This window comes from Piliocolobus tephrosceles, chromosome 4, assembly GCF_002776525.5.
Source record: "Piliocolobus tephrosceles isolate RC106 chromosome 4, ASM277652v3, whole genome shotgun sequence".
Lineage (NCBI taxonomy): Eukaryota > Metazoa > Chordata > Mammalia > Primates > Cercopithecidae > Piliocolobus > Piliocolobus tephrosceles.
Window position 1 is genome coordinate 111,713,658 of NC_045437.1, and position 14,416 is coordinate 111,728,073.

Consider the following 14,416-nt stretch of genomic DNA (forward strand, 5'->3'; position numbering starts at 1 on the left):
CTGGGGAAGGTGCAATACTGTCCTGGGCATATGCACTTTGGTTTATCAGGGATATTTTATTAGTGTTTTGTATGTATTTAATGACGTATTCTATAGGTTCCATTGTCGTTGCTTTTCTGGTTTTTTTTTTTTTATGAGACGTTAGCGTGTGCCAAAGTGACTGTGAAAATGACCTTTTATTCTTACTAATGATGGAAAGACCTCCTGTCATGCATCCCACAAATAAACTCAATAAAAGTTCCGTAAAACTGGGTGCGTGGGTTTGGCAAGCTGATGGCTCCTTCTCTTTTTCACAGCCCAGACACTGAGGAGTTGTGGGCCCTTACTCAGTAGCATTAATCACCCCGGTTTCGACTTTACTGCCCCACACTCCCCACTGCCCAACATAGATATTTAGGGCCCCTCCCCCTGAAAGGTGTATCCCCCTCCCCAGGCATTTTCCAAAATCTGATAGCAAACCGTGCAGACACTCCACCGTGATTCCGGGTTTTGAATCATGTCAAATGAGCACCTCGCAAGAATATCTAGGTTCTATATGGAGGTCTCCTCGTCAGGTAAAGGGACCGAGATGGGTTTCTCCTCATCTTGGGAGCAGAGCCTGTGGAATGGGAATGTGGAGTCAGTAGCCCAGACACTGCTGGTCCAGGTCACCTGCCGTGAGCCACCAGCAGGTCACTACGCCGGCTCCAGGCACAGTTCTCAGCCGTGGGCTACTTGTTCAGGAAGGGAGAGGTTCCCATCTCTCTCAGGTGGGGGCTGGGCCAGCCCCGGGAAAACCTGGGTCGGGAGAGGGGACAGGGCAGTGGCGGTTCTCTGGGCAACCGGCCTGCCCGTGTCTTTAAGGTCTTCCCAGGCAGCCACAGGGCCTGTTCTCTCACATTGCTGACAATGGCCAGAAAGAGGGTCTGGGTTCAACAGGGACCTCCTGACCTGGGGCCCGGGCTGTGTCCTGCCCGTGGGAGTCTCACTCCTCCCTTTTCTGTACCACTGAGAAGTCCCACCAGGAAGGGGGAAGAAAGCGTGGGAGACCATGAGAAAGAACAGTGGGGAGCAGCCCAGCATCATGGGGACAGGCCTTGGGTGTAGGGCCAGGCCCAGGGGCTAGCCTGGGGAGAGAGTAACCATGGTAGGGATGGCTGAGTTCAGCCTGCCCAGAGCTCAGATCACTGTCATCAAAAGGAATCAAAGCCTAAGGGAGACAAGGAGCATCAGGGAAAATTGGGTCCGACAGTGCTTCCCTCCACTCAGTCTTTCTTCCCAGAGATGGGTCAGGAACAATTCCCGTTAAGAGGCTCCCAGGCCCGAGCTGGAGACACCGCCTACAGCCAGGTGCTGAGGAGGGCGCATCTGGAGGAGGGTGCCTCTTGCTTTTTTAACCAGCTGCATGACCTTTTGCATGTTGGCATGGGTGCCTGAGCCCACCACTCCTTTATTGAGAAATGAGAATGAGGTATTCTCCATCCAGCATTTTCCAAAGCATGGGAAATGGAAGGTGATTTGGTGGTGCATAAACATAGCCCGGGCTGCACTGCACTGAGCGGTCCCTTCCTAGTTCCCTTTCTACTTTACAGTGACCTCAGGAAGAAGCCTCACTTGCTACCAGCTTTAGCCTCTCTCACATTTGCTCATTTCCCTTCAGCTCAGAGCTTGGCAGGCAGGAGTCTCTCTCTAGAATTTGATGAGTTAAAGTTTGACTTTGAAATTGACTTAAAAGGACTTAAAACTTTTTTTTTTTTTGTATTCCTATTTAGGGTTACCTTTGTTCACTGCAGTAGTTTTCCATGAGTGGTGGTAGTATAAGGTCTTCTCCTAAAAAAAATTTAAGCTTAAAAAGGAGTTAATTTAAAGGATATGACTAAGCAAATAATAATACAGATGCTGTTCAGGTGTAGCCAAGATCGTGGCAGTAGCCCACAGCGACTTAAGTTTATGAAAACTGTGTTTACTCTCAATGGTTGACTGTCACTCACTGGAAGACAGTAGGTCTCGCTACTTAATTGCTGCTGGAAACGGCTGAAGATCACGTATTATAAAACCACAGTGATCATCTTGGCAGAGAGGCATCGCCAGTCATTGCCTCAGGCGCATCACTGTTCTCTGTGGTCTGTGCTAATACTTAAAAATGCACAAACTGGCCGGGCGCGGTGGCTCAAGCCTGTAGTCCCAGCACTTTGGGAGGCCGAGACGGGCGGATCACGAGGTCAGGAGATCGAGACCATCCTGGCGAACACGGTGAAACCCTGTCTCTACTAAAAATACAAAACAACTAGCCGGGCGAGGTGGCGGGCGCCTGTAGTCCCAGCTACTCGGGAGGCTGAGGCAGGAGAATGGCGTAAACCCGGGAGGCGGAGCTTGCAGTGAGCTGAGATCCGGCCACTGCACTCCAGCCCGGGCAACAGAGCAAGACTTCGTCTCAAAAAAAAAAAAAAAAAAAAAAATGCACAAACCCTGGGGTATCTTTAAGATCAGTGGGTCGTGATTGCTTTGAAATTTTTCTAGGCTATTTTGAAATTTTTGTGGGATATTTGCATAGTCAAGCTCTTGGCCAGGATTTTATTTCAATTTTGTATTTATTCATTGACGTATTTTTATTTTTAAAAACTAAGAGCAATGCCACCCACTGTTGGGAGAAAATCAGACATAGAAGGTCCAGTATGTAGGCCGGGTACAGGTGGCTCACGCCTGTAATCCCAGCACTCTGGGAGGCCGAGGCGGGCAGATCACAAGGTCAGGAGATCGAGACCATCCTGGCTAACACAGTGAAACCCCATCTCTACCAAAAATACAAAAACATTAGCCGGGCGAGGTGGTGGGCGCCTGTAGTCCCAGCTACTCAGGAGGCTGAGGTAGGAGAATGGCGTGAACCCGGGAGGTGGAGCTTGCAGTGAGCCGAGATCGCGCCACTGCACTCCAGCCTGGGCGACAGACCGAGACTCTGTCTCAAAAAGATAAAAATAAAAATAATAAAAAATTTTAAAGTCCAGTATGTAGACTAGGTGGAAGGGGGACCCCACCTGGGGCTGCTGCCCCTCACATTATGGACATTTACAGAGCACTTTCTCATGCCTGGCTCTGACCTAGGCATGCACTTGACCCAGGATCTGTCAGTCTTTTCTGTGAAGGGCCAGGTAGTAAATATTTTGGGCACTGGAGCCCACATGGTCTCTGTCACGGGACTCAGCTCTGCCTTTAGAGTGGGAAAGGAGCTACAAATAAGGAATGCATGGGCTGGGCACAGTGGCTCACACCTATGATCCCGCACTTTGGGAGGCCTTGGTGGATCATAAGGTCAGGAGTTCAAGACCAGCCTGGCCAACATAGTGAAACCCCGTCTCTACTAAAAATATGAAAATTAGCTGGGCATGGTGGCACGCACTTGTAGTCCCAGCTACTCAGGAGGCTCTTGAACCCAGGAGGCGGAGGTTGCAGTGAGCCAAGATCACGCCACTGCACTCCAGCCTCGGCGACAGAGCAAGACTTCATCTCAAAAAAAAGAGAAATGCATGGGCATGGCCCTGATCCAGTAAAACTTTATTTACAAAACCAGGTGGAGGGAGGGACTTGGCACACTAGCCGTAGGCGGCCCACCACTGTACCAGGTTGATGTGATTTCTGCTTTTCAGGGATCCCAGCCTGGTGGGGGAGACAGTGAGGGAGTAGAGATGTGGATAAATGTGTAATACCAGCCTTACTTGTGTGAAGGAAAAGGTATGGGCAACAGGAGAGGGGACAGTGTGTGGCCGGGGTATCCCTCCCAGCACCATCAGGCCCAGGCTCCCTCCTTTGTCAAAGCCTGTGAGGTAGGGGGTGGGGAGGCTGCCATCAGCTCTTATCCAGAACCCCCGGTGTTTCCCTGAGGGTGGGGCTCAGTGGTTTCACATCTTCAGCCTCCCAGGCTGCTGGAGAGGATGGGGTGGGGCAGGGATGGGAGCCCTGTGTCTCTTCCACCCACCGTCAAACAGCACTATCATCAGCAGTCTGAGTCTATCTGTTTCATATATTGGGCATCTATGTAAGAGTTTTATCTGAGAAAAGCCTTCTGCCAGTTGCAAAATCCTGACAGCCACATCTCAGGATCTTCCGATTTGACTTCTGGCATCTCCCCTGGGCACCAGGCCCTCCCCCTTCCTCTCTGGCATTGTGAGCATGGTTCTTGGGCTCAGTGTCAGGGAGACCCCCGCTTCTCCTGATGGCTGATGGGTTTTAACTCCCTTTTCATGGTGGACCCTGCAGCCAGTCATGTGTTCTCCTTATTTTGGCTGCTTAGAAGCTCAGGGCCAAAATTGGGCGCCCTCTGATGCATGGGCCTGTCTGCGTTCTTCTTCCCTAGAGCTTTGCTATTTTCAGGTTCAAAATTTACCTGTTTTGAACTTCCTCAGTTATTCACATTGATCTTTTTCATATCTTATCTTTTTTATGCCTTTATGCATTATTTGGTTCACTGTTCTAGGCTCTGGGGCTCTGCCCTTCAGAGCTTTCAGGATAATGAAAAAGTCTGGCACTAGTCACTTATCTGAAAATTAGATGTGAGCAATCTTGCATCTGGGAAGGCACAGCCACTGAGACCGTGTGCTGCAGAGACCTGCTCAGGGAGGTCAGGCGATGCCTGCCTGAGGAAGATGTGCTCCCGCTGCCCCTGAAGGAGGAAGGGTGGTAGCTAGAGGCAGGACAGAGGCATTGCATGTGCAAAGACCCTGTGGCCAGAAGGAGGTCCATGCAGAGCAAGGATTCTAAGGCCAGAGGGAGGCTGGAGAGGGGAAGGGGACAGGTTAGGGGCTTCAAGTGAGGGCAGGGGGTGGGGGGAGTGTGCCATAGTCACATCTTCAGTGAGAAAACAGCATTCTGCCTGAAGCAGGATAGCTAGATGACATGGGTAAAGAATGGACACAGAACCCTCCCATAGTGCAGCCAAGAGGTAGCTCAGCCAGGGTGGAAGTGGGAGAGGGGGCGGAACAAGGGCATATCTGAGAGTGTCTAGGGCAGGGCAGCCAGGTATTTAGCTTGTGTGCCTGAAACACCATGCACCGAGACGGGGGGTGGGGGGTGCAGCAGAAGCCCTAAGCTCACACTGCAGGGGATTGGGCCTCAGAGGCTTTTGGGACCCACAGGCGCTTGGTGGAGTTGGCTTGTAGCAAGTCTGAAGCTTCAGGGGTTTGGGGCTGGTGGTCTGTCACCAGCTTCTAAGGGAAAATTACAGGTTGGAGCAGTGGCCATTAAGAAGCAGGAGAACATCAGAACCACTGGCCCTCAATGGGAGGAGGGGGGTCTTGTCTGTTATTATGGGGAGTTTCAACGGGTTGGACAGCTTCAGGTGTAGATGGTGCCATATGTTGGTGTATGAGATAACTGTAAGATGTGGCTCCCATCCAGTGCCTGACCCTTTCTCCCTCGCTTGCTTCCTTTTGTCCCTCCCTCCGTTTCCTTTTTTCCTTCCTTTCCTTCCTTCAGTTACTCCTTCCTTTCACCCTCTCCCTCCTTCCTTCCTTTCAATAGTAGATGAGTTCAACTAAGGAGAGTGAGGGAAAAGGAGGGCACATCAGGGGTTAGTGTGGGAAGGGTCTGAAGTCATCACTGTGGAGAGTACAGAGCTGTTGAGCAGAGACCGTAACAGGCGGCGTTGGGCTCACGGAGGTCAGTGATTAGGAATTTATAGTGGATCGAGTATCTCCTGTAACATGACTTATTCTTTCCTCTTGAGTGAATTTTTAAAAATCATCTTAATTTTTGTGTTGTGGAATGAGGGGGTGGGGAGAGGGAAGGGGCGAAAACTTGGGAAGAAGACAGAGGGTAAAGAGAGAATGAGCAAAAGTAGAGGTGATGGGTTGAATGAACGTAGCTGCAGACAGAGGTCGAGATGGGCCAGAGAGAAGACGGCTGGGTGGAAAGTGAGAGATAATGGTGGCTTCTGTGGAGAGTCGGGGCTCTCCATGCAAGCTGGACCACAGATGACCAATTTCTTGGGTGGAAAGGAAAGAGAAGGATGTGCAGGGTGGAAGGATTAATCTATGTGAGGGCAGCATGTTTCTTTGGGAAATGGCTGGATGCGCAAGGTGGCGGTGCCGTAGGGGGATGGAGCAGAGGCTGGACGTGAGGCTGTCGGGTAAGTTGAAGCAAGTGTGAGAGAGCCCATGCAGGTTTGGGTGATTTTTAACTTTCCCTCAGGCTTTGTTCAGTTAAAAGATCATCTGGGGCATTTGGGTCAGAATGGGAGCAACATAAGGGAGTTGTGGAGCATGGCAGGGCCACAGCGGCACTGGGATTTGCTGTATTGGGTCTTAGGAATTGACTCTTCTAGGTTTAATTTTGTTATAGTTACTACTTATAGATTATTGTAGAGTCAAGCCTTGCCACAGAATTTCATTGGGGTTACCACTGGGATGTCAAATGTGAAGATGTGATGATGTCCTATTCCTTAAGATGAGTTTGGAATCACTCTGTAAGAACAAACAGGCCTCATTTCTTTCTCAAACTTTAAGAGACACTGAAACATCCAGGTTCAGCTGGCGCCTGCTTGGAAGAGGGAAGCCTTGCTCACAGCTTGTGTCAGCACTTCAGGGCAGGGGTCCCTGGACGCTGCCTGCTCTGGGAATGCTCTGACACTGAACCCACACAGACTTTCTGCCTGGGCTCACTTGCCTCTGTGCTGTCTCTGGGCTCTTCCATATGCCTCCTCCAGCAAGCTGCACCCTGTGGGGGAACAAAGTCCCCCTTATCTTGTCCTTTGGTTATCTGTCCCACTTTTCTCTTTCAGAAGGCCACTGCCAAGGCGACAAGTCAATATTCTGTAGGATGGAAGTCTTGTCTCGCTACTGCTCCATCCCAGGTTACAACAAGCTGTGCTGCAAGTCCTGTGACCTGCACAACAACCTCACCAGCGTGGAGGGCAGGACACAGCCACCGCCTGGAAAGCACAACGACATTGATGTGTTCATGCCCACCCTCCCAGTGCCCACTGTAGTCACGGAGGTGCAGCCATCACCAAGCACCCCCCTGGATGTCCCTCTCAATGCCTCCAGCACCAATGCCACAGAGGATCACCCAGAAACCAATGCTGTAGATGAACCCTACAAAATCCATGGCCTAGAAGATGAAGTCCAGCCACCCAACCTAATCCCTCGACGCCCGAGCCCATATGAAAAGACCAGAAACCAAAGAATCCAAGAGCTCATTGACGAGATGCGGAAGAAAGAGATGCTCGGAAAGTTCTAATAAAATGGAAAGATAGCATCACTAGCATTTTTTCTTGCTTATAGAGATATTCCATGGGATAGCACATCCTGTGTCATGGAGATGAAGTCAAAATTCCTGATTCCAAAAGGTTTTGAGAAAACAAAGAGGGGGAATGATGTAAGGAAGATAGGCGTGAGCATGTGGTAACTAGGTTAGCACACGTGCTTCCCAGCCCAGGAGCGACCAAATCCTGCAGTGGTGTCGGGTGTGGAGTGGAGAGGAATATAGAGGCTCTACAGCCTGTCAGTGAGGGCAGGGCAAGAGGGATCACTCTGAGAGAAACAAAATAGGCCCCAAGTTGCTAAGCAGTGATTGGGAATCTTTCCTTGACGGTGATGCATGACATTCCCTAGCGATCCCCAGACACAGCCTGTGGGACTCTTAGGAGAAATGGTGATTTACTACATAACTGACCAGTTGCCAAGATGAGTACAATGAAGTGGAGATGATGAACTCAAATGGTCTTCTAGGGCCAGGCAGGTGACCAGGGTGAGTGTAGTGGCCCGCTGGGGACCATGGCCACCCTGACAGCCACACCTACCTGGAGCTGATGGTTGGCTCTGGCCGTTGCTGCCACTGTGAAATCTGTATCTCTGTTCATCTCTGCTCCGCTCTCCCTGGCCTTGCCAGACAGTGCCCTTTGTTGGAAGAAGTCTAGATTTTCACATGAAAAAACTCAATCTTTAAAGGTCAACTCAGAATATTTTAAGGAGGCCTCCGCTTGGCCTGATACAGTCTTGCTAATTAAGAACTAAAGGCCATCTGACCTATTTGGTGCTCATGTTGTACTGCGTCTGAATGTCTCCACCGATTCTGAGCTGTGCAGCTGTCCTCTTCACCTGCGAAAGTAATGAGAATCTTATAATGGGACATAAGGAAGGATAGGTCTAAACAGGGTCCATGCCAAGAAAACAGTGGGGTGTCCTCCCAGGCCTCTCCCCTGTGCACTAGTCCTGGCCTTGCTGGCTGCCTTCCAGGCTCTGGGGGAAGAGCTCCTGCATTCTTCCTTAGCCACCTTGGCTTCAGGGCTCCCCAGAGAGCCTCTTCCCTCCCCAAGTACCTGAGAAGGATGAGGGAGGCACGTGCTCTGCTGGGAAGGTTCAGTGAGCAGTTCAAGGGCCTGGAATCTCCCTATGGCCAAGCCTAAGGATTCGGGATCCTGGGCTTTGTGGGCTTTGCTTGCTTGCTGGGAATGGGCTTTCCCTGTCCAGCCCTGTCCTACTCTCGCCTCTGTCTCTTAGAAGCTCCAGAACCCAGCAGTGACCTGCAAAATGTGGCCTCTGATGGGGGCATAGGGTGGGAGATGGGGCGAGCCTACATTATCTTTTGCTCCTTGAAAACTTTAATCGCTCCTATTTTCCAGAGCATGGTGCTTTGTGAGCAAGATGCAAGTAAGAGAGAAATAGGGGGAAGAGAGTGGGGGCGGATGGGAGAAGAGTGGCTCGTTTTTACCTCTCACTGCATTGGTATTTTATGAAAGTGAAGCTTAAACTTTCCAGGATTACAAGACCCAGGGGCACATTAGCTCCTTAGCTGGGCTTAGCCTGACACATAATTCTTAAGCTTTTCCTTTTTAAGAAACTTCTAGAGGCTGTGTACTCTCACCAATCCTCATTCTTCGAGAATTTGTTCTTGTTTATTTCCCCATTATATGGATGAGGCTCAGGATAATAGCATAGTGGCTACTTTCTACTGAGTTTTGAGGTGCTAAATATGTTTGTCTGAGGCTGCACATGTGTGGGTGGGTCTGTGTGTACGATCCAAAGGACAAAATGACGATGTAGGAACCAGCAAGGACAGAATCTGGGCTGATGCTTTTTTCCACCTCAATGGCTAGCCTCCCGCCCTCCGTCACTGCATCCCACACATGCTGCGCACTGTCCCTGTATCTCCTGGAGAACCAAACTGGAGAAAACCTTTCTGAGTATCTCGCATAGTACCCCTTCCTTAAGAAGATGTGGTTTAGAGCATGTGTGCAATCCTGCCTCTGTAATTTGGAAATGGAGCCTGAGGCTTTCCATTGTTGGTTGAGCCCAGGACAGTTGGTGCTATTCACAGGCTGAAGAACTGGGCGGTTCTTACTTGGGTCTGTCCTAGGATATGGAGGAAATTCAGGACAAACACTAGGCAGACAGTGTGACTCAGTTTACCCAGCCTAAGGGCCTCTGGATGGAACACTCCATTCCTAGATCTCAGCAGAGCAGGGCTTCCTGGCTTGAGGCTGGAAGCCTTTGGGAAGAGGCCCAGCTGGGGCATTCCCTGGGCATCTGTCTTCTGCTGAAGGGAGCAAGGTGCCCTCTGGGACTGACGGCCATGACCCTATATGCCATCCTCAATCCTTGAGCCATGTATCAAAAGAGTCCTCTAGAGCCGGATGGTCCTCAGAAGTCTCTCTGTCCAAGGAATGGCAACGTTGACCGGGCTCTGAGAAACGATGCAAATCTCCTCTGAGCTGGGGACCACTTGGAGAACCGGCTTAGTGACAGTCTTGATCTTTGCAAGCCAGCTTCTGCATCTGAGAGGCTCCTGACGCCCGGAGGAGGCAGACAGATGTCTTCCAGCTGAGTTTCTAACCGCATGATGAGACTCAGACCTTCCGCTGCACTAGAAAATCTGCAACAGTGTCCCTGACACACTTCTCATTAGTGGGCAGACTCGTATTAGGTTTGTGGGACCCAGTTCTCTGATTTACTCCTTTTGGAAAACCCATGGAATTTCATGTATAAGCCTTTCGTTTGTATTTTAAGGTTTTTCTGTTTGTTTTGAGTATATAAATGGTGCTCAATAGCAACATCTTAGCAGATGAAGCATTACGATCCTCCTCCCTCCTGTATGACAGGTAGCCGCCATACTGAATCAAGGTGCTGAACTCAAATCACAAAATTCTGGCTTACCGATACAGCAATCAATACATTTTCGTTCTGTAATGTAAAATCTGACTCTTACTTTTATAACTTATTAAAGTTAAAATGTCTGTGTTTTTGCAAATCATGCCTGCGTTTGTTGTTGTCTTGATTACACTTGTGCCCATGCCTGGCTGGAATGTGGGTGGAATGGAAGGATGTGCTGCCTTCACAAGGCCAAGAGGTCAGGGCGCTGGGGAGCACTGAGCCATGGCTGCTGAAGGGAGAACCATGCAAAGGGCAGAAGGCACCCCGAAGAAAGGTTCACTCTCCTAGCTCCCCATGGATCAGCTCTTCACGTCGCATGACTGAGCCAAGGGCCCCAACCAAACCTTTAGTTCAGGGAAGAGATGAGGAGTCTCCAGACATCTCCCTGATGACAATCCCTTCTCTCCTATGATTAGGGTTTCCAGAAAAAATACTAGATGCACAGTTGAATTTGAATTTCAGAGAAACAACACACACACTATTTTTTAGCATGAAAATGGGACATATTTATACTAAGAAATTATTTTTTGTTTCTCTGAAATGCAAATTTAACTGAGAATCCTGTGTTGTTATTTGTTAAATTTGGTCATCCAACTTATACTTCGTGTTCCACTTCTAAAGAAAACTCCCTTATCTCTGGCCTTTGTTGCTATCAGCAGGTAGAGGGAGAAGCAGGGGTAGGAGGGCAGAGGAGATTTCTTCTGTCCCAATTTTTGTAAGTATTCCCATGCATTCCAAAAGAACATGGAATTGGCGGTTGTCGGGGATATTATCTATACATGCCCATGATGTCAAATTTGTTGATTTGTTATTGAAATATTTTGTATCTTGATTTTGTTGTCTCCCTGTTATATTAGTTTGATAGAAAGTTAGGGTTTTTTTGTTTGTTTTCTTGTTGTTGCTGTTTGTCTTTCTGGAGGGAGTTTCGCTCTCGTCGCCCAGGCTGGAGCACAATGGCGCCATCTTGGCTCACTGCAGCCTCCACCTCCTGAGTTCAAGCAATTCTCCTGCCTCAGCCTCCTGAGTAGCTTGGATTACAGGCACGTGCCACCACACTCAGCTAATTTTTGTATTTTTAGTAAAGATGGGGTTTTGCCACATTGGCCAGGCTGGTCTTGAACTCCTGACCTCAGGTGATCAGCCCGCCTTGGCCTCCCAAAGGACTGGGATTACAGGCGGGAGCCACTGTGCCCAGCCAGGAGGTTGTTTCAGTAGATTCCACTGATCATGGATTTTACTATTTCTCCCATTTCAATTGCAGTTTTGTCCATTTTTACCCTTCTTTTCTATTTATTTATTTATTTATTTTTGAGACCGAGTCTGGCTCTGTTGCCCAGGCTGGAGTGCCTGGCACGGTCTCAGCTCACTGCAACCTCTGCCTCCTGGGTCAAGGGATTCTCATGCCTCAGCCTCCAGTGTAGCTGGGATTACAGGTGCCCACCACGATGCCTAGCTAATTTTTGTATTTTTAGTAGAGACAGGGTTTTGCCATGTTGGCCAGGCTGGTCTTGGACTCCTGACCTCAGGTGATCCACCTGCCTTGACCTCCCAAAGTGCTGGGATTACAGGCAGGAGCCACAGCACCCAGCCACTTTTTCGCCTTGTTTTAAAGAACAAGCTTTTTACTATTTGAAACCACATTTAGAACATACACATTTCTAATTGTTATCTTCTTGGTGACATCATCCTTTTATCTTAATGAATTGACTGATTTTATTCCCAGAAATAACTTGTCTTGAAAATTTCCCCCAATGTTAGTCCAGTATAGCTAAATCAGCTTTCTTTTAGTGAGAGGTTGCATGATACAACTTCTCCTTGACTTTCAAATTTTCTGTATCCTATGTGCTCTATTTGAGCTTTGTAGACATACCAGTTTTAATATAGCCCAACATTTTAATCCTTTAATTGGACCATTTAGTTCATTACCTCTAATGCCATCCCTGCAGCCAGCACCCTCTGGCTGCCCTCTGTGCTTTCTGTTCCTCTTGACTGTTCTGTGTTGTTTCTCCGCTTCTTTCTCTCCTTCCTTTGGATTGGCTGCTTTTTTCTCCATTCCATTTTAACCTTCTGTTAGTTTTGAAGCCACGTAACTGTTTTTATTTCACTGTGGATGAATAAAGAATAATTTATAGAAAAAATGAAATAAAGAAGCAAATATACATAAAATGCATACCCAATTTTTTAAAATAGTTTTGAAGTATAATTGACATCTAATAAACTGCACATATTTGGGTATATACATTGACAAATTTTGAAACGTATATAAGTGGGAAACCATCATCACAATCAAGACAAAGAACCGACCAGGCATGGTGGCTCACGCCTGTAATCCCAGCACTTTGGGAGGCCGAGGCGGGTGGATCACTTGAGGCCAGGAGTTCAAGACCAGCTTGCCCAACATGGTGAAACCCCATCTCTACTAAAAATACAAAAATTAGCCAGGTGTGGTGACAGGGGCCTGTAATCCCGGCTGCTAGGGAGGCTGAGGCAGGGAGAACTGCTTGAATCCAGGAGGTGGAAGTTGCAGCAGTGAACTGAGATCGCACCACTGCTCTCCAGCCTGGACAACAGAGCAAGATTCTGTCTCAAAAAAAAAGAGAATCTATCCATCGCCCCCCAAATTTCTTTCTGCTCCTTTGTAATCTTCTCCCCTTCACTTCTATCCCCAGGCAGCCACAGGTCTCTCGTTCGAGTTTCATAAAATGAAACTAACTCGTTTGAGTTTCATAAAATGAAATGAAATAGTATCTACTCTCTGTTTTCAATCAGCATAATGTTTTAGATTCATACGTGTTATTGAGTACATCAATAGTTCATTCCCTTTTATTACTGAGGAGTAGTCCATTGTACAGATATATTTAATTTGTTTATTTACCAGTTGATGGACACATCTTTTCATGCCCTTATTTGTCATGTATATGTGCATATATGGTGAGGCATCTGTGAAACCTTGCCAAATTTTTATTAGGTTTTTAAAATTTTCTTATTTAGTTTGGAGAGTTCTTTATATATTATGAGTAATTTACCAAAAATATGCCATGCAAATATTTTCTCCCAGTTCGTGGCTTGTATTTTTATTCTTTTTTTATTCTCTTAACAGTGTCTTCCGAAGAGCAGAAGTTTTTAATTTTACTAGAGTTCAGTTTATCAATTTGTTCTATTATAGACTGTGTGTTTCATATTGTATCCAAGAAATCTTCACCCAACCTAAGGTCACAAAGATTTTCTTCTATGTTTTGTTCTGGAAGTTTTATATTCCTAGGTTTTACATTTCTGTCTGTATTTTGAGTTAATTTTTGTATCTAAAGTGAAGTTTGGATACACGCTGATCTTTTTGCATCTGGATGTCCAAACGCAGTATAGCTGTGTGTTGATAAAACTACCCTTTTGCCAAGAAATTGCTGAAGGCCGTGAAGATTTCCTTGTTTTTCTAAAAGCATAATCGTTGTAGCTCTTATGTTTAGGCCAATGGTCCATTTGGATTTAATTTTTATGTATGTTGTGACATGAAAGTCTAAATTCATCTTTATCTCATTGTCATTTTGTTGCATAATTTCTTGAAAACAAACATCATTTGTTGAAAAGGCTCTTTTCCCTATAAAATTTCCTTGGTATGTTGATAAAAATCAAGTGATCACAAATGAAGAACTATTTTTAAATCAGTTCTGTTCCATTGATCTACATCTTTCCTTGCATTCATGTCACAACTATCTTGATTACTGTAACTTTTAGTAAGCTTTGAAATCAGGGAGTATGAAGTCCTTTAACTTTGTTATTTTTCAAAATTGTTTGGCCTCTTTGGGGTCTTTTGCACTTCCATGTAAGTATTTAAGTCATCTTGTCAATTCTGCAAGAAGGCCTACTGGAATGTGAGAAAAGTCACATTGAATTTATTAGATCAATCAGGGAACAACTGATACATAACAATATTGTGTCTTCCAGTCTATGAACATGAAATGTCTTTTGATTTATTTAGATTTTCTTTAATATCTCTCAGGCAGTGTTTTGTAGTTTTCAACACATCTTACACATTTTTGTTTAGTTTACTCCTAAGCATTTTATTCTCTTTGATGGACTAGTTTTATTAATTTCATTTTCATATTGGTCATTGCTAGTATCGTGAAGTACAGTTGCTTTTTGTGTCTTAATCCTGGGTCCTCAAATGTACTCAACGTGTTTATTAGTTCTAGTAGCTGGGTTTTGTTTTGTTTTTTTTATGGATTCCTCAGTATTTTCTTTTCTTTTCCTTTTGAGACAGGGTCTCGCTCTGTTGCCTAGGCTGAAATGCAGTGGCA

At 46.9% G+C, this 14,416-nt stretch overlaps 1 protein-coding gene across 1 annotated transcript in view; it reads left to right on the forward strand.

Annotated features, from left to right (window-relative positions):
* ADAMTS2 (ADAM metallopeptidase with thrombospondin type 1 motif 2) overlaps nucleotides 1-10,221 on the forward strand; it is a 223,306-nt gene extending 213,085 nt beyond the window's left edge. The window contains exon 22 of the mRNA XM_023193715.2: nucleotides 6,752-10,221. Within this exon, the coding sequence (XP_023049483.1) occupies nucleotides 6,752-7,209 (458 nt within the window). The 3' untranslated portion in view covers nucleotides 7,210-10,221. The remainder of the gene's footprint in view (nucleotides 1-6,751) is intronic.
* Nucleotides 10,222-14,416: the final 4,195 nt, after the last annotated feature.